The sequence below is a fragment of the Balaenoptera ricei genome, chromosome 2 (assembly GCF_028023285.1).
Source record: "Balaenoptera ricei isolate mBalRic1 chromosome 2, mBalRic1.hap2, whole genome shotgun sequence".
NCBI classification, from domain to species: domain Eukaryota; kingdom Metazoa; phylum Chordata; class Mammalia; order Artiodactyla; family Balaenopteridae; genus Balaenoptera; species Balaenoptera ricei.
The window spans coordinates 30589325-30608343 of NC_082640.1; the positions used below are offsets into that span (position 1 = coordinate 30589325).

General features: G+C 40.9%; 2 protein-coding genes across 5 annotated transcripts in view; both read right to left on the reverse strand.

The window, feature by feature from the left end:
• The window catches only part of PCSK6 (proprotein convertase subtilisin/kexin type 6), a 229232-nt gene that overhangs the window by 87843 nt on the left and 122370 nt on the right, over positions 1–19019 (reverse strand). The gene's annotated exons all lie outside the window — the stretch shown is intronic.
• Positions 6557–19019, reverse strand: part of LOC132360797 (testis-specific Y-encoded protein 1-like) — a 30524-nt gene continuing 18061 nt past the window's right edge. The window contains 1 exon segment of the mRNA XM_059915892.1: positions 6557–7385. Coding sequence (XP_059771875.1) covers positions 6557–7385 — 829 coding nt within the window.

Consider the following 19019-nt stretch of genomic DNA (forward strand, 5'->3'; position numbering starts at 1 on the left):
CCTCTTGGGAACTGTGAGTAACAAACTCTGTTCAATGGCCATTGTCTCCTGATCTGTGGGCCTTGTCATACCTAAATAGTAATGAAAACTCTATTTTAAAACAGGTCACTCTTTTATAATCAGGTTCTGCTGATTTTTCAGAGAACTATAAAAAAGTGGAAGAACCTCAGCAATGCTCTAGAGATTTGAAACCCGGACTGACTTTCGTGGTCTCTCCACCAGGGAGCAGGGGCCAGAGAACAAGGCGATCCAGTGAGAGCTGGCAGCTTGGGACAGGGGACAGAAGAGCATGATGGGGACCCGAGTATCCATCCTGCAAGTGGGAACACGAGGAGCCCTAGCGGATGTGTACCTGTGACAAGGACGTGAGCACATGCCCTGAGCTGGCCTTTGACAGAGACCAGAACACGGTGGTGATAAGACAGTCACACCACCCAGAACAGAGGCCACCGGCTTGTCACGTAGGCTTGGACTTGTTCCCTGTGCTCTCCCCGGCCTTTCTCACACACCCCCAGAAGCGGAGCTGCTTCCCACTCAGTGTCTGTGAGGACAACCTCAGGAACCCCAACACGCAGCCTAGAACCGGCTCACCTGTCCTTGGGGCGGGGGGCTGCAGGGCAGCGTGGCGGGGGCGTGGCCACCAGGGGGACACAGGGTGCAGGAGCTGTGGCCACGCTTGTCCATCCCCTCCTTCCCAAGGCTCCTCTTAGCCTCGGGGTCCCAGACCCAGCAGGCGGGGGGTCTTTGATGAGAATGTGGGGCTACAGCTGCCCACAGTCACTAAATCCCCCCAAACCTCCCAAGGCATTTAGAATCCTCCTGCAGTGGAAAATGCACTTGGAGCCTTTGAAGATTAAACTGTAGCTTAAACTGTCCTCTTAAAACACTCATAAGCCTAAACTGCTTAATGGAAACACTAATGAGACTGAATTCTGTGAGTCTGAATTAACATAATTAAGTAATTTATGGGCAAGGATTAATTTAGCTGTTAGGTACTTAACAGTCTCATGTTTGCGAAAAGAAAAGGCATGATTCAGTTCCCCAGTCAAAACAGAGAACAAAAACACCAACAGGAATTTGCCTGCTGCTGTTTCGCTTTTCCTTCCCAGAAACAGAGTCAACAGACTGAAAAGATGCACGTCCTTCATGCAGCCTGAGCAGAGAGTTTTTCAGTTTCAGGGCATCTGCCAGGCCCGGGCGGGGTTCCTGGCAGCCGCCCATGGCCCTGCTCCCTAGCAGCCTTGGGATCTGTCCCTTGGGCCAGGGGTGCTTCTCCGAGCTGGACGCAGGGCAGGTTGTGCTCCAGGTGACACCGTCCTGACCCAGGCAAGTGTCTGAATCTTGCTAAGCATCAGTTCAGGGGAGCAACACCCCAAAAGACTGATGCCCTTTAGAGTTAAAGGGGTGAGGGCATCACTGCCTGCCTTGCAGGTTCCCTGACAGAGCAAGTTCTGCTCAGGCCGGGGTGGGGTGGACAGCTGGCTGCCCAGAAAGCCTGTCTCACAGGTGCTGGGAGGGGCCATGAAGCCAGGAGGACGTGATGCAGCGGCCGGGCTCACACCCAGGGGCCCCTCAAGGCACCGGCAGGGAGGGCCCCGTCTATGGAGCTCACCTGGCGGGTGAGATGAAGGAGATGATGATGATGATGATGATGATGATGATGATGATGATGGAGCTGAAGGCTGGTAGGTGCAGGCAAGTCTGAGCCCACCCACCACCAGTGCTGACCAGAAGCAGATGGGGAAAGAGGGAAGGAGCATTACAGGGAGTGAGAAGCGGAAGATCAAACATAGGGCTGAAAAAAAAAAAAAAAAAGGTTAACAGAGTGAGAGAGTAAAGAGAGGTTAAGTGAGGAGAGAGGACAGGGGTGAGGCCCGCCATCCTTTCCCTCCACCTCCCACGTTGCCCCATTATCGGAGGAAGGACGGAGTACACAGCTTAGTACATTTGAGGCTGAGAGAGAGAGCAAGGCTGAAATATCTTTGGAAGGAATGTGAATGCAAACAAGGAAAAGAATACGCGTGCACACCATGGACCCTTCCTTCCTGCTTCTGTTCCTGCTCACAGGGCTTGGTGGCAGCTGTCCTCATCCGGCCACCACCGTGTCCAGCATCAGAGAACCACAGCCACAAAGGGACAACCCGGGCTTCAGGTCAGCAGGCCTGAGTTCACATCCTGGCTCTGCCTCAGCAGCTGTGTGGACCTGGACATGGCAGGGAACTTCTCTGGTTGTCACTTACCCCTGGTGAAAAGTGGCCATGATAATATCCAACTTGCAGAACCATTCTGAGGATGAGATGCACAGACGAGTATACATGTCTGGTACAGCATCTGGTAACTAACAGCAACCAGTGACAGCACTTAGCACCATCACAATAAAAATACTAAGGAGCTTGGACCACGAAGGAAAACCGAGCCCTCGGTCCACCTCTACTCAGGGCCCAAATCCCTAGAAATAACAGGAAAAAGAGAAGAAAACGAATAAAACTGTAACAGCCCTGGAAACAAGACTGGCAGATGAGATGTCCAAGGAACTGCGGGAAGGCAGCGAGCAGATGGGATGAGGTTGCAGGAGGAAGCAGGGCCTGGGTGGGGAGGCTGCTGCCGAGGGGAGAGCAGTGCCAGAGGAGCAGGGCAGGGGCGCCCAGGCTGGGCGTGGGCAGCGGCACGCTTCATTCAGAGGCTGAGAGGCAGGACAGAGCCCGGGGATGGGGAGGCTGCCACCGCCCTACCAGACTTCAACATCTTCTCTCAACACTCGATAGAACAGCCAGACAGAAAATTAGAAAGGATGAGGAAGAACTCAACACCATCAACCAACAGGTTCTCATAAACATTTTTAGAACATTCTACTCAACAACAGAATACACGTTATTCTCAAGGGCCCACAGAACATATTCCAAGATAGATTAGACCCTGACCTCAATGAATTTAAGAGAACTGAACTCCTACAGAATGTGTTCTGCAACCACAATGGAATCCAACTAGTAACTGACGACGGACGGAAAATAGAAAAATCTCCAAGCAGCTGGAAACAAAACAACACACTTTTAAAAACTCCACAAGTCCAAGAGGAAGTCTCAAGGGAAAAACAAAACAAAACATTGAACTGAATGAAAAGGAAAATACAACATACCAAAATCTGTGAGACATGGCTACACTATTGCTAAGAGGGAGATTTATGGCACCATTGTTTACATCAGAAAAGAAGAAAAGTCTCAAATCAATAACCGAAGCACCCACTTCAAGATCCTAGAAAAAGAAGAGCTAAATAAGCCCAAAGCAAAAGGAAGGAAGGAAATAATAAAGAGCAGAAAACAGTGAAATTGAAAACAGAAAAACACTAGAGAAAATAAGTGTAACAAAGAGCTAATTTTGTGAAAAGATCAATAAAACTGACAACCTTCCAGTTAAGAATGACTAAGCAAAAAAAAAAGAAGACACAAATTACCAATATCAGGAAAGAAACAAAGAATATACCCCCAGATGCTACCAACAGCAAAAGTGTAATAAGGGAATATTACAAACAACTCCACAAATATACTTGATAAATTAGATGAAATGGACCACTTCCTCAGAACACACAAACTACTACAACTCACCCCAATATGAAAAGGATAATTTGAACAACCCTATAACTTTCCAAGAAACTTAGTTTGTAATTTTTAAAAAATCTCCCTGCCAAAGAGATATGGTTTCACTGGAAGATTTTACTAATAGTTTAAAGAATTAACACCAATTCAACACAATCACTTCCAGAACATAAAAGAGGAGGGAACACTTCCCAATTCACTTACTGAAGCTAGGATTACCCTGACAGTACAAAGACAGTCCAAAAAAAAAAAGAGCAAGAGAGAGAAAGAAAAAGAAAATTACAGACCAAGAATCCTCATGAACACAGACACAAAAACCCTTAACAAAATATTAGCAAACAGGTTTCAGTAATATATATATAAAAAAGGAAACACCATGACCAAGTGGGGATTGGTCAGATTCAGTACTGGATCAATATTCAGAAATCAACCAATATAACCTACCATATTAACAATTTAAAGAAGAAAAATCACATAATCGTGTCACTCAACAAGGAAAAGGCAGTGACAAAATTCAATACCCATTCATTTAAAAAAGAAAAAAACCTCTCAAACTATGACTAGAAGGGAACATCACCAACTTGCTGAAGAGTATTTACAAAAAAAGCCTACAAGTAACATTATACTTAATGGTGAAAGTCTGAATGCTTTCCCCTAAAGTCAGGAACAAGGTAAAGATGTCTGCCCTAGGTTGGAAGTTCTAGCCATGGCAACAAAACAAGAAAAGGAAATAAAAGGCATAAGGATCAAAAAGAAGAAATAAAACTGCCCTTATTTGTAGATGACATTATCAAGTATAAAATCTTAAAGAATCTACTCCTAGAACTAATAAGCAAGTTCAGAAAGGTTGCAGGATATAAGATTAACATGCAAAAGCAGTTATATTTCTGTATGTTAACAATGAACACATGAACATCAAAATTAAAAATATAATGCCTGGGACTTTCCTGGTGGCGCACTGGTTAAGAATCTGCCTGCCAATGCAGGGGACACGGGTTCGACCCCTGGTCTGGAAATATACCACATGCTGTGGAGCAACTAAGCCCGTGCGCCACAACTACCGAGCCTGCATTCTAGAGTCCGAGAGCCACAACTACTGAGTCCGCGTGTCACAACTACTGAAGCCCGCGTGCCTAGAGCCCGTGTTCCGCAATGAAGAGTAGCCCCCGCTTCGCGGCAACTAGAGAAAGCCTGCGCACAGCAACGAAGAAAAAAAGAAAGAAATACAATGCCTTTTATCATTGCTTAAATAAAATGAAATATTTAGGTATAAATCTAACCAAACATGTATAGGACTTGCATAGTGAAAGCTTCATAGTGCTGATGAAAGAAATCAAAGAAGATCTAAAAAAATGAAAAGAGGTATTGTGTTTGTGAAGACTGAACATAGTAAAGATGTCAGTTCTCCCAACTGATGTACAGGTCTAACACAATCCCTACCAAAACCCCAGCAAGATATTTTTTGTAGATATTGACAAGATAATGATAAAACTTGTATGGAAAGGCAAAAGAACTAGAAAAGTTCATATAAGTTTGAAAAAGAACTTATTGCTCCCACTAAAGTGGGAGCAATCAGTCTACCCCATTTCACAACTTTTTGTAGCTATAATAATCAAGACTCTGCTGCACTGGGAGAGGGACAGACACATAGATCAATGGAACAGACAGAGAGCTCGGAAATAAACCCACACAAATATGCCCAAATGACTCTTGACAAAAGTGCAAAGCAACTCAGTGGAAGAACGACAGGCATTTCAACACATGGTGCTGGAGTAACTGGATGACCATAGGCAAACAAAACAAAAAACAAACAAAAAAACCCCTTGACCTAAGTCTGATACCTTATACAACATTAACTCAAATTGGATCTCTTAAAATGAAACTCAGAATATATAACTTTTATAAAACTATAAAGCTTTTAGGGAAAAAAAAACCAGAGAGTATCTTTAGAATCTAAGATAAGGCAAAGAGTTCTAAGATTGATACCAAAAAACATGACCCTAAAAGGAAAAGTTAATAAATTGGATTTTATCAAAATTTTAAAATTTTACTCTGGAAAAGACCCGGTTAAAGAGGATGAAAAGACATGTTACAAAATGGGAGAAAATATTCACAAACAACATAATCATCAAAGCACAAGTAGCTAGAATATATAAAGATCTCTCAACACTCAATAGTTAAAAATTAGAAAATGAGAAAAAGACATGAAGAGACATTTCACTGGAGAGGATAGATGGATGGCAAATGAGCACATAAAAAGATACCCCACATCACTAGCCTTAGAGAAATGCAAATTAATGAGATGTTACGATATACCTATCACAATGTCTAATACAAAAAAACAGTGACAATACCAAACATTGGCAAGTATGTAGAGAAACTGGATCATTCATACATTGTTAGATGTCAAATGGTAGAGCTTCTCTGAAAAATAATTTCCCAGTTTCTTAAAAAAATAAACATGTACTATTATACAACCCGGCAACTGCATTCCTGGATGTTTATCCCCCCAAAATGAAGACAATGCTCACACAAAAACCTATACAACAATGTTTTTAGGTGCTTTACCTGTAATATCCAAAAACTAGAAACAACCCAGATGTCCTCTAATGGGTGAATGGTTAGACAAACTGTGTCACATCCATACCATGGAATACTACTTATCAATAAACTACAGATATACACAACAACCTGGATGAATCTTCGAAGAACCATGCTGAGTGAGAAGCACCAGTCCCGAAGGTTACATGGTATATGGTTCCTTTTTTTTTTTTTTTTTTTCACTTGTTAGCTTATGTCTCTCTGGGCGTCATTCCTGGCACGTGGGGTCCCGCTCTTTGGAACCTTCACTGGCCATCCTTTCCTCGTTTCTCCCCTGGGCACGAGAACCGCATAGGTACATACATCCACCCATCTTCCGCATCTGTAGACGCCTCCTGCCTCTTGTGCTATTTGGCCAAACTCTAATGCTCCCTCAGTGCCTTCATCTCCGGGTCTGTTCCAGTGGAGCCTTCCTCCCTGGGGTAGTAGTGCAGGGGATTGGGCCACAGGTCTTCGCTGATGATCTCAGCAATCCTGTTAGACCCTGGGCAGTTGTGGTCAGACAACCAGTTGAGGAAGTTAAGGCTGGTGGTGTCCTGCCTGCGACTGGGGGCTCCCAGTTCATAATCCCAGAACCACTGGACTGGAGTGTAACGAGACGCCCTATATCCAGCGATGCTAAGGTGTTACTCCTTAATGATCGCGTTGTTCCAGAAGTAGGGGTTGTTCCAAAAAAAAAACATCAACTTGCAGCGGTGCCTGGGATGGCCCAGTTCCTGCACCTCCAAATGGATCATGTAGCTAAGCATGTCTTCATCTTGGTCATTGATTATGGCCAACATCTGGGGGTGGTTCATAACGGCTCTGGCCCAGAAGCCAGGGATGCCCTGGAGGATGGCCCTCCTGCAATCCAAGTGAGGCTTCTGCCTCTGACCGATCTTGTGCTTGAGCCAAGTGTAGGCCCTGCTGGCTTGGGCATTCAGAGTGCTCAGCTCTAACTGCAGGGCCTCCAGCGCCTCCAGCGGGGGCCAGGCAGTCATGGGTCGTGGCCCTGGCATTTCCAGCCCCTGCTCCTGGGGCTTCTCCTCCCGCTCCTCTGCCAGCACCTGCTCCCGCTCCTCCGCCACCACCTCCACCACTTGTATGATGTCCTCCACCAGCAGCCCCAACTCCTCCCCGATCCCCACCACCTCTCGCTCCTCCAGAGCCGTGCCTTGCTGCACGACCTCTACCCTGAAGATGGTGGCCCTCCTTGCCCGACCCACCAGCTAGTGCCCGCGGTCCCCACCGCACCTGGGGGACTGCGGGCCCCTGCTTCTGAGGACCCCCTCCCACACCTAGGATGACCCAGGGTCCCTGGGCAGCACCGCCTTCCCCAGGCCGGCCTCACTCGCCATGTGGCCCTGGCCCTGAGCTGGGAGAGCTATGAAGGAGCCGGAGGTGGAAGCACAGCATGTGGCCCACAGAGCAGGCCCAACGACTAGAGTCACCCTGCAATGCGGACTTGGGGGGGTAGGGGGCCAACTGGGGCGGGGGTTGGGAACGCATCTCCATTTTTTTTCAAGTTTTATTGAGCTTCATTACAAATCAATTAGACAATAATAATCACAAAACTAAAGTCAGAAATTAAAGATAAAAAATTATTCTGACCACATAAAAATAAAATTTTTAACACCAATATTAAATAACAATTATTAACAAACTGGAGAAAAAAATATTTGAACATAAAAAAGTTAATAATATTTCTATTGATTTAAAAATCAATATATGCTAGCCAGACATTGATTACAACCTCTAGCTAAAAGTGAGTTAGACAGCTGGGGAGGAAGAATCTTGAACTTCATTTCTTCACATGTTTAAAAATAAAAGAAAAAGAGATTTTTCAGTCAATTCTTTTGGATTCAAAAATTTTGGATTTTTGTTTAAATTTTAATCTCTCAACTCTAATTCCTTCTCAGGAAGTATGATGGGGGAAAGTTTACATTTAACTCTCTGGCATCTATAATGCTGATATTAATGGAGCATCTTTATGTATACATTGTAATTGGCATATTTCTATTTATCAATACCATGATTTAATCCTACCACAGAGTATTTAACAAACTCTGTTGGCCAATGTGGTTGGATACTCTGTAATAGAAAACAGAGTGATTTCTTAATCCTGGTTACTAACTGGTCCTTAGAGTTAATTCACTTTTCCGAGAGGAAGACATTCCCAAACATTCCTGTTCCCAAATTATGGTTCCGTTTTACATCATTTTTGAAATGAGAAAATTACGGAAATGGAGGACAGAAGAGTGGTTGCCAGGGGTTAAGGAAGGGATTGGGGCAAGAGTGGTTGTGGTAATAAAGAGGCGCCATGAAGGACCCTTTTGTGACCCTGTTCTGTATCTTGACTGTATCGGCATCAGTATCCTGGTTGTGATGCTGTTGCTGTAGTTTCAACAGGAGATCACCATGATGGAAAACTGGATAAAGGATACACTGGATCTCCGTGTACTGTTTCTTACAATTGCATGTGAATCTATAATTATTTCAAATATACATTTCATTGAAAACATCAACTAGAAACCCTAGAAGGTAAATTCTTTTCAAAACGTAAAAACTGCAAAGATAGGGTGTGTCAGAGAGCTGGACAACTGAGCTTAGGGATTCTCCCAAGACCCAAGACAAAGGGTCAAAGGGATAGAAAGTCTGAAGAGGCCAACCTCTAGTATCTGTCTAATAAGAGTTCTAGGAGGATGAAATGAGGAAAAATAAAGCAAAAGAGTCAAATAAATAACAGAAGAATTTCCTGAGACCAAGCACAGAAGTCTTTGAATTTCAATCTCAAATCTAAACAACGGTGACCAAAGAAACTGGCCCACCTTTACAGTTCAGCTCAGATAATTGTTGGAGTATAATGAAAAACGGTTAATAACTCACTGAGGGCTAGGCAGGAAAAGGAAAACAAACTCACATCAACACACACAGGTCAAATCCCAGAACAAGGAAAGAGAAAAGAATCCTGAAAGGTTCTGGAAGAAGAAGAAAGTTATCTGAAAAGGAACAACAATTAATATTGGCACCAGATGCCTCGTCAGCAACGCTGCAGGCCAAAAAACCAGGGGACAAGGTTTTTGAAATTCTCAGTGGAAGTTATTTTGAACTTAAAATCTAAACTCAGCCTAATTTGTTGGAAGAAAATAAAGACTTCAAGAACTCAGAAAGTTTACTACCTAGATAGCCATCCATATATACAGCAAGCACTCAAAAATATCTTTCGAAAGAATGAATGACTTAGTAGAGAAAAAGATCTTGTAAACTAAAAAACTTAGCATAAAAGAAAGAAGATTAAAGAAAAAAAGGTGACCAAAGAGGGACTTCCCTGGTGGCACAGTGGCTAAGAATCTGCCTGCTAATGCAGGGGACACAGGTTCCAGCCCTGGTCCAGGAAGATCCCACATGCCGTGGAGCAACTAAGCCTGTGCACCACAACTACTGAGCCCACATGCCACAACTACTGAAGCCCACACGCCTAGAGCCCATGCTCCGCGACAAGAGAAGCCACCGCAACAAGAAGCCCGCGCACTGCAACGAAGAGCAGCCCCTGCTCGCCGGAGCTAGAGAAAGCCCGCACACAGCAACAAAGACCCAATGCAGTCAAAAATAAACAAATTAAAAAAACCCAAAAAACTCTTAGATGGTATCAAAATTAAAAAAAAAAAAATGAAGCCAGATACATGCTGATTGCAAAACTAAGGTTAAAAATAGAGAGATGAAAAACATATGAGGAAAGTGATGATAAAAATAATTTAACAGGTGTGGTGATATAAATATCATCCAAAGAATAATTAAAGGCAAAAAGACAATAAGACAAAGAGGGGATTTTTATATTGATTAAAGAAAGACTCATTACATCAATATGCGATGATAACTTTTGTACATCTTATAACTATGAAATGCATACACCAAAAATTGAGAGAAATCGACAAATCCACAATCGATGTGGAGACTAACATCCCTTCTCAGAAACAGACCAGGTAGACAAAACACAAGACGCCCAAACACCTGAATGAGCTTCATGCAGCCACAGGTGACAAATGCGGCCCCTACAGGCACCAGGCAGGCAGGATGAACGGCTGACGTGGACAGGTGAGGGGGATGGGTAAACCATCCTTTGAAGGTGCAGCCACTGTGCAGCCCAGCTAAGTGTCGCCATGAAGGAATGAGGGTCCAGCAGAGCCAGAGCTTCTGATTTTTTTTTCAAGAGAAACCCCAAATCCCTATTTTCTACATAAAATCTCTTAATTCGTAAATGTTTCCTCAAGTTAAAAAAAAAAAACAAAAAACTTGTGTAGGGCTTCCCTGGTGGCGCAGTGGTTGAGAATCCGCCTGCCAATGCAGGGGACACGGGTTCGAGCCCTGGTCTGGGAAGATCCCACATGCCACGGAGCAACTGGGCCCGTGAGCCACAACTGCTGAGCCTGCGCGCCTGGAGCCTGTGCTCCGCAACAAGAGAGGCCGCGATAGTGAGAGGCCCGCGCACCGCGATGAAGAGTGGCTCCCGCTCGCCGCAACTAGAGAAAGCCCTCGCACAGAAACGAAGATCCAACACAGCCAAAAATAAATAAATAAATAAATAAATTTAAAATTACCTTTCTCTTAAAAAAAAAAAAAACTTGTGTAGGTTGTACAAAACATATCTGCAGGCCAAGGCAGCCTGTGGGCTCCTGGTGGCAAACTCTGATCTAACTTATATAGACTTTTGTACTCAATAAGCACAGAATAAAACTACTCCTCAAATACTCATTGGAGTGTTGACAAAAACTGAACATGTACTAAACCACATAAAGAATTTTTTAACAAATTCAGAAAGGCAGAAATTATACAGAGCGCAGTCTCTGATCCCAATAAAGTTAAAAATCAGCAACAAAAGGAGCACCAAAAAAGTCTATGCAGTTGGAAAAAAACTTAAATCCCTTATAAATAACTTTTGAGTTACAGAGAAAAAAATCAAAGCCGAAATAAAAAATTATTCAGAAATGAATACCAATAAGAGCACTGTATAATCAAGCCAGAGATAGGTAATGAGAGGAAAAAAAATAAAATGTTTATTACTTATTAAAGCACATCAAAGCCTGAAAATAAAGAACAAAACATTCTATTCAAAGGAGTTAGGAAAAAAATAATAAAAATTTAAAAGCTGGAGGAATTAATAAACAAACAAAAATAGAAATTCATGAGTTAGAAAATAAAAGAACTAAATCAAAAAATAAAAATTGGTCTGAGCTGTGGGAGGGAGATGAGGTGGTTTCCAGGGGTTGAGAGGGTGGAGCTGGGACTCAGGCTGAAGCTGTGTTGGCTGGCGACCCCGTAGTTCCCGGGCTGAAATCTGAAACTGGCCCCATTCAGGGAGGGAAAGGAGAGCGCAAAGGAAGAGGCAGATTGCTCTGGACTGCCAGGAGTTGTGACGGCTCCAAAATGGCTGTGCATTCCACTGCCTCCGGCTGCTCTCCAGAGGGACAGGGCAAAAAGTGGAGTTCTTCAGGGAGGAATCAGGGGGACCAATTAAACACCTGGAAGCCAGAGGGGGCGGCAGGGGATGCTCAGTGAGGTATGGAGACTGGCAGAAGGAGAAGGAAGGAGTTGGTTCAAGATGCTGGCATAGGAAGATCCTGAACTCACCTCCTCTCATGGACACACAAAAATCTACAGCAACATATGGAAATATTCCCTCTGAACAGAACCTGAGAAGTAGCTACAGCTACTCCACAACAAAGGATAAAAGGGCCACATCAAGGTGGGTAGGAGAGGCAGGGACATGGTCTCGCCAAGCCCACCCCACCCCCCACTGCCAGCATGGAGACCCAAAGTCTGGAGGGATCTCACAAATACATAACTTCTCCCTGAGGAGCCAGAGGGTTGTTGTCCCATGTCAGGTACCCCAACCTTGGGGATCTGCCCTAGAGAGACAAGCCCCCCAAACGTCTGGCTTTGAAAACCAACAGGGTTTTTATTTTTTTGGCTGTGCCGCAGCATGCAGGATCTTAGTTCCTTGACCAGGGATTGAACCCGTGCCCCCTGCAGTGGAAGTGCAAAGTCCTATTTGCAAAGCAGAAATAGAGACAGAGATATAGAGAACAAACTTATGGATACCAAGGGGGAAGGGAGGGATGGGATGAATTGGGAGATTGGGAGTGACATATATACACTATTATGTATAAAATAGATAACTAATGAGAACCTACTGTATAACACAGGGAACTCTACTCAATGCTCTGTGGTGACCTGAATGGGAAGGAAATCTAAAAAAGAGGAGATATATATATATATATATATATATATATATATGTATATGTATACATATAACTGATTCACTTCACTGTACAGCAGAAACTAACACAACACTGTAAAGCAACTATACCCCAATAAAAATTTTAAAATAAAAAATAATAATTAAAAAAAAAGAAGGAAATGGGAAGGGGAGCAAGAAGCGTTCCCTACCATAAAGACTCCACTTAAAGGGAATAAAAACAAGTGGGTAATTAACAGTATCTTGAAAATTGATAAACAATTCCCATCCACCCACACACAACTTGCAGTCAATAAAAATGTTTCATTTAGGGGAAAGTGAAAAAAATAATAATTAAGGGGGTTAGTTTTAGCCATTAAGGAGTCAGGGGGTGAGGTGATTCACTTTTGCACCTGAAAATACATTTTCAATAAAACTGAAGACTAAATATCTTTATTTTAAAAAAAAGAAAGAAAACCAATGGGGCTTATGTCCAGGAGACCATAGGGCTAGAGGGAATGGAGATTCTGCCCTTAAAGGGCTCCCACGCAGACTCACTTGCCCCAGTACCCAGCACAAAAGCAGAAGCTTGAAAAGAGCCTTGATCTTATGTGAAAAACATTCATTTGAAAATCCTAAAATATCTGCCAAAGAAGCAAAAGCCTGTTGGGATTCTCTTCAGGGAATGAGGCTGGCAGGTGCCATTTCTGCCCTCTGCCCTCTGACTCTAACCTGTTAGCATCTGTCCTCCCTGCCCCCCCTGCACTGCTGCTGTAGCCCCATCAGAGGCAGCAGGCAAGTGCCACAGCCCCCCACAGTTCCCCAAAGTCAGTGGGTGCATGCAGTCCACACATGGGATGCCCTTGTGTGCCAGGCTCTGGTGGCCAGAGAGGATTGTGTTTCTGGGGCTAACAGGTCTGAAACAATCAAAGAGGTAGTTCAAGAGACAACCAAGAATGAGGGCAACTTTAAACAATAAAGTTCATCACCTACACAGGTACACCCTATCAAGACTGGGAGAGCTGTTTCTCCTAACACAGAGACGAAAACACAGAGAGTCAAGCAAAATGAGGAAACAGAGGAATTAGCTCCAAATGAAAGAACAAGATAAAAATCCCAGAAAAAACCCTTAATGAAACAGAGATAAGTAATTTACCCAATTAAAAGTTCAAAATAATGGTCATAAAAATGCTCAACAAACTTGGGAGAAGAATGGAGGAACACAGTGAGAATTTCGACAAACAGAAAATATAAGAAGGTAACAGGCAGAAGTCACAAAGCTGAAGAACACAATAACTTAACTGAAAAATACACTGGAGGAGTTCAACAGCAGACTAGATGAGGCAAAGAAAGGATCCGTGAGCAGAAGACAGGGCAGTGGAACTTACCCAAACAGAGAAGCAAAAAGAAAAAATAATTTTTTAAAAAAAGCGAAGATAGCTTAAGGGACCTATGGGACAACATCAAACACAATAACATTCGAATTATAGAGAATGCAGAAAGAGAAAAGAGAGAGAAAGGGGAAGAAAATTTATTTGAAGAAATAATGTCTGTAAACTCCCTTACCCTGGGGAGGAAGCAGACATCCAGATCCAGGAATCTCAGAGAGTTCCAAACAAGATGAACCCAAAGACACCCATACCAAGACACATTATAATTAAAATGTCAAAAGCTAAAGACAGAATCTTAAAAACAGCAAGAGAAAAACAATTTGTTATATACAAGGGAACCCCCATGAGACTATCAGCAGATTTCTCAGCAGAACCTTTGCAGGCCAGAAGGGAGTGACATGACATATTCAAAGTGCTAGAAAAAAAAAACTTCCAACCAAGAATACTCTACTGGGCAAGGTTATCAATCAAAATTGAAGGAGAGGTAAAGAGTTCTCCAGACAAGCAAAAGCTAAAGGAGTTAATCACCACTAAACTGGTCCTACAAGAAATGTTAAAGGGACTTCTTTAAGCTGAAAAGAAATGGAACTAATTGGTAACAAGAAAATAACTGAAAGGGAAAGTCTCACTGGTAAGGTAAATAAGGTAAATATACAGGAAAGGAAGTGGGTTAATCACTTATAAAGCTAGTATAAAGATGACACGACAAAAGTAGTAAAAATAACTGTAATAATTAGTTAAGGGATAGACAAAATAACAAGATGTAAAAAGTGACATCAAAAACATAGAATGTGGTGGGGGGTAGTGAAAATGCGGTTTTAGAATGCACACAAATTTAACTTACTATCAACATAAAATAGATTGTTGTATATATAGGCTGTTGTATGTGAGTCCCATGGTACCCACAAAGCAAAAACCTACAGTAGATGCACAAAAGATAATAAGAAAGGAATCTAAGCGTAACAATACAGAAAGTCATCAAAACACAGGGAAGAAAGCAAGATAACAAGAAAGAAACAGAAAAACTACAAAACAGTCAGAAAACAATTATCAAAATGGCAGTAAGTATTGATACATTCCTATCAATAATTACTTTAAATGTAAATGGACTAAATTCTCCAATGTTTATCCACACTTGAATGGATAAACAACAACAACAACAAGACTCAACTATATGCTGCCTATAAGAGATTCACTTCAGATGTAAGGACAAATACACAGACTGAAAGTGAACAGATGGAAAAAGGTGTTTCATACAAAGGGAAACCAAAAGAAAGCTGGGGTAGCTATACTGATATCAGACAAAATAGACTTTAAAACAAAGTCTGTAATAAAAGACAAAGATGGGCATTAAATAATGATAAAGGAGTCAACCCAATAATAAGATATAACATTTGTAAATATTTATGTATCCAACATAGGAACACCTAAATATATAAAGCAAATATTAACAGACCTAAAGGGAGAAATTGACAGCAATACAATAACAGTAGGGTGCTTTAATACCCCACTTACATCAATGGATAGATCATCCAGACAGAAAATTAATAAGGAAACATCAGACTTAAATGATGTTTAAAAGATGGACCTAATAAATACAGAACATTCCATCCCAAAACAGCAGAATATATAATCTTCTCAAGTGCACATGGAGCATTCCCCAGGATAGATCATATGTTAGGCCACAAAACAAATCTAAATAAATTTAAGAAGACTGAAATCATATCAAGTAATGGTATGAAACTAGAACTCAATTACAAGAAGAAAACTGGAAAAATCACAAGTATGTAGAAATTAAACAATATGCTACTGAACAACCAATGGATCAATGAAGAAATAAAAAGAGAAATTTAAAAAATACCTTGAAACAAATGAAAATGAAAATAGAACATACCAAAATCTATGGGATGCAGCATAGACAGTTCTAAGAAAGAAGTTTATAGCAATTCAGGCCTACCTCAAGTAACAAGAAAAATTTCTAATAAGCAATCTAACTTTATAACTAAAGAAACTAAAAAAATAAGAAATGAAGCCCAAAGTTAGTAGAAGGGGAGAAATAATAAGGACCAGAGTGGAAATAAATAGAGCCTAAAAAGACAATAGAAAAGATCAATAAAACTGGTTCCTTGAAAACATAAACAAAATTGACAGACCTTTAGCTAGACTCACTAAGAAAAAAAGAGAGGGCTTAAATAAAATCATAAATGAAAGAGGAGGCATTACAACTGATATCAAAGAAATACAAAAGATCATGAGACTACTATGAACAATTATACATGAACAAATTGGCCAACCGAGAAGAAATGGATAAATTCCTAGAAACATACACTCTTCTAAGACTGAATCATGAAGCAATAGAAAACTCGAATAGACCAATTACTAGTAGGGAGATTGAATCAGTAATCAAAAAACTCCCAACAAACGAAAGCCCAGAACCAGATGGCTTCACTGGTTAATTCTACCAAACATCTGAAGATTTAATACCTACTCTTCTCAAACTCTTCCAAAAAAATTAAAAAGGAGGGAATGCTTCCAAACTCATGTTATGAGGCCAGCACCACCCTAATACCAAAACCAGACAAGGACATCAAAAAAAAGAACATTACACAGGCCAACAACCCTGATAAACATAGATGTAAAACTCCTCAACAAAATATTAGCAAATCAGATTCAGTAATACATTAAAAGGATCATACCTCATGATCAAGTGGGATTTATTCCAGGGATACAAGGATGGCTCAACATCTGCAACTCAATCAACATGATACACAACATGAAGATAAAAATCGTATGACCATGTCAATGGATGCAGAAAAAACATTTGACAAAATTCAACATCCATTTATGATAAAAACTCTCAGCCAAGTGGGTACAGAGGGAACATGCCTCAACACATAATAAAGGCCATATATGACAGGCCCACAGCTAACCACACTCAACAGTGAAAAGCTGAAAGCTTTTCCCTTAAGATCAGGAACAAGACAAGGATGCCCACTCTGGCCACTTTTATTCAACATAGTATTGGAAGTCCTAGCCAGAGTGATTGGCAGGAAACAGAAATAAAAGGCATATAAATTTGAAAGGAAGAAGTAAAACTATCACTATTTGTGGGTGATATGATTTTATATATAGAAAACCCTAAACACTCCACACACACACAAAAATTGTTAGAACTAATAAATTCAGTAAAGTTTCAGGATACAAAATTAATATACAAAAATCTGTTGCATTTTATACACTAACAACAAACTATCAGAAGAGAAATTAAGTAAGAATTAATACCATTTACAATTGCATCAAAAAGAATAACACATCTAGGAATAAATTTAACCAAGGAGGTGAAAGACCTGTACACTGAAAACTATAAGACACTGAAGAAAGAAATTGAAGATGACACAAATAAACAGAAAGATATTTCATGTTCATGGATTGGAATAATTAATATTGTAAAAATGTCCATATTACTCAAAGCAATCTACAGTTCCAATGCAATCCCTATCAAAATTCCAATGACATTTTTCACAGAACTAGAACAAATAATCCTAAAATCTGTATGAAACCATAAAAGCCAAAGCAATCGTAACAAAGAAGAATAAAGCTGGAGGCATCATGCTCCCTGACTTGAAACTATATTACAAAGCTATAATAATCAATATAGTACGGTATTGCCATAAAAACAGAAACATACATCAGTGGAGCAGAATAGAGAGCCCAGAAATAAATCCAATCATATATGGTTAATTAATTTACAACAAAGGAGGCAAGAATATACAATGGGGAAAGGGCAATCTCTTCAATAAATGGTATTGGGAAAACTGGACAGCCATATGCAAAAGAACAAAACTGGACAAATATCTTACCATACACAAAATTAACTCAAAATGGATTAAAAACATGAATGTAAAGACCTGAAAGCATAAAACTCCAAGAAGAAAACATAGGTGGTAAGCTCCTTACCATCACTCTTTGGCAATATTTTTTTGGATGTGACTCCAAAGGCAATGGCAACCAAAGTAAAAATAAACAAATGGGACCACATCAAACTAAAAAGCTTCTGCTCAGTGAAGGAAACCATCAACAAAATAAAAAGGTAACCTCCTGAATTGGATTAGATATTTGCAAATCATCTGTCTGATAAGGGGTTAATATCCTAAAGAACTCATTCAGCTCAATAACAAAAAATCCACAATCTGATTAAAAAATGGGAAGAGGATCTGAATAGACGTTTTTCCAAAAAAGACATACAGATGGCCAACAGGCACATGAAAAGATGCTCTACATCACTAATCATCAGGGAAATGCAAATCAAAACCACAGGGAGCTATTATCACCTCACACCTGTCAGAATGGCTATTATGCAAAGGGCAAGAAATAACAAATGTTAGTGAGGATGTGGAGAAAAGGGATCCCTTGTGTACTGTTGGTGGGAATGTAAATTGGTGCAGCCACTATGGAAAACAGTACAGAGACTCGTCAAAAAATTAAGAATAGAACTACCATATGATCCAGCAATCCCACTTCTGGATATTTATCCGAAGAAAATGAAAACCCTAATTCAAAAAGATACATGCACCCTCATGTTCATTGCAGCATTATTTACAGTAGGCAAGATACAGAAACAACTTAAGAGTCCATTGATGGATGAATGGATAAAGAAGATCTGAGACACATATACAATGGCATATAATCAGCCATTAAAAAGAATGAAATCTTGCCATTTGCAACAACAGGGGACCTTGAATGTAAGTGAAATGAGCCAGATAGAGAAAGAAAAATACTGTATGATTTCACTTATATGTTGAATCTAAAAACCAAAACAAAACTCTCAGATACTACAGTCCCCCCTTACCCATGCTGAATACATTCCAAGACTTGAAGTGAATGCCTGATACCATGGATAGTACTGAACCCTATATATACTATGTATTTTCCTATACATGCATACCTATACCTATGACAAAATTTAACTTATAAATTAGGCACAGTAAGAGATTAACAACAATAAGAATAAAATAGAACAATTATAACAATATACTGTAATAAAAGTTATGTGAATGCAGTCTGTCTCTTTCTCGCTCTCTCTCAAAATATCTTATTGTACAAATTTAATGCCTTTTCCATCTTAACGAAGCACTCATCATGCACTGTGGCCATAACTTTTGCAGTTTGAGGTTCAACAGCAAAACTAGCACAAATTTCTTTTCCTTCTTCACAATTTCA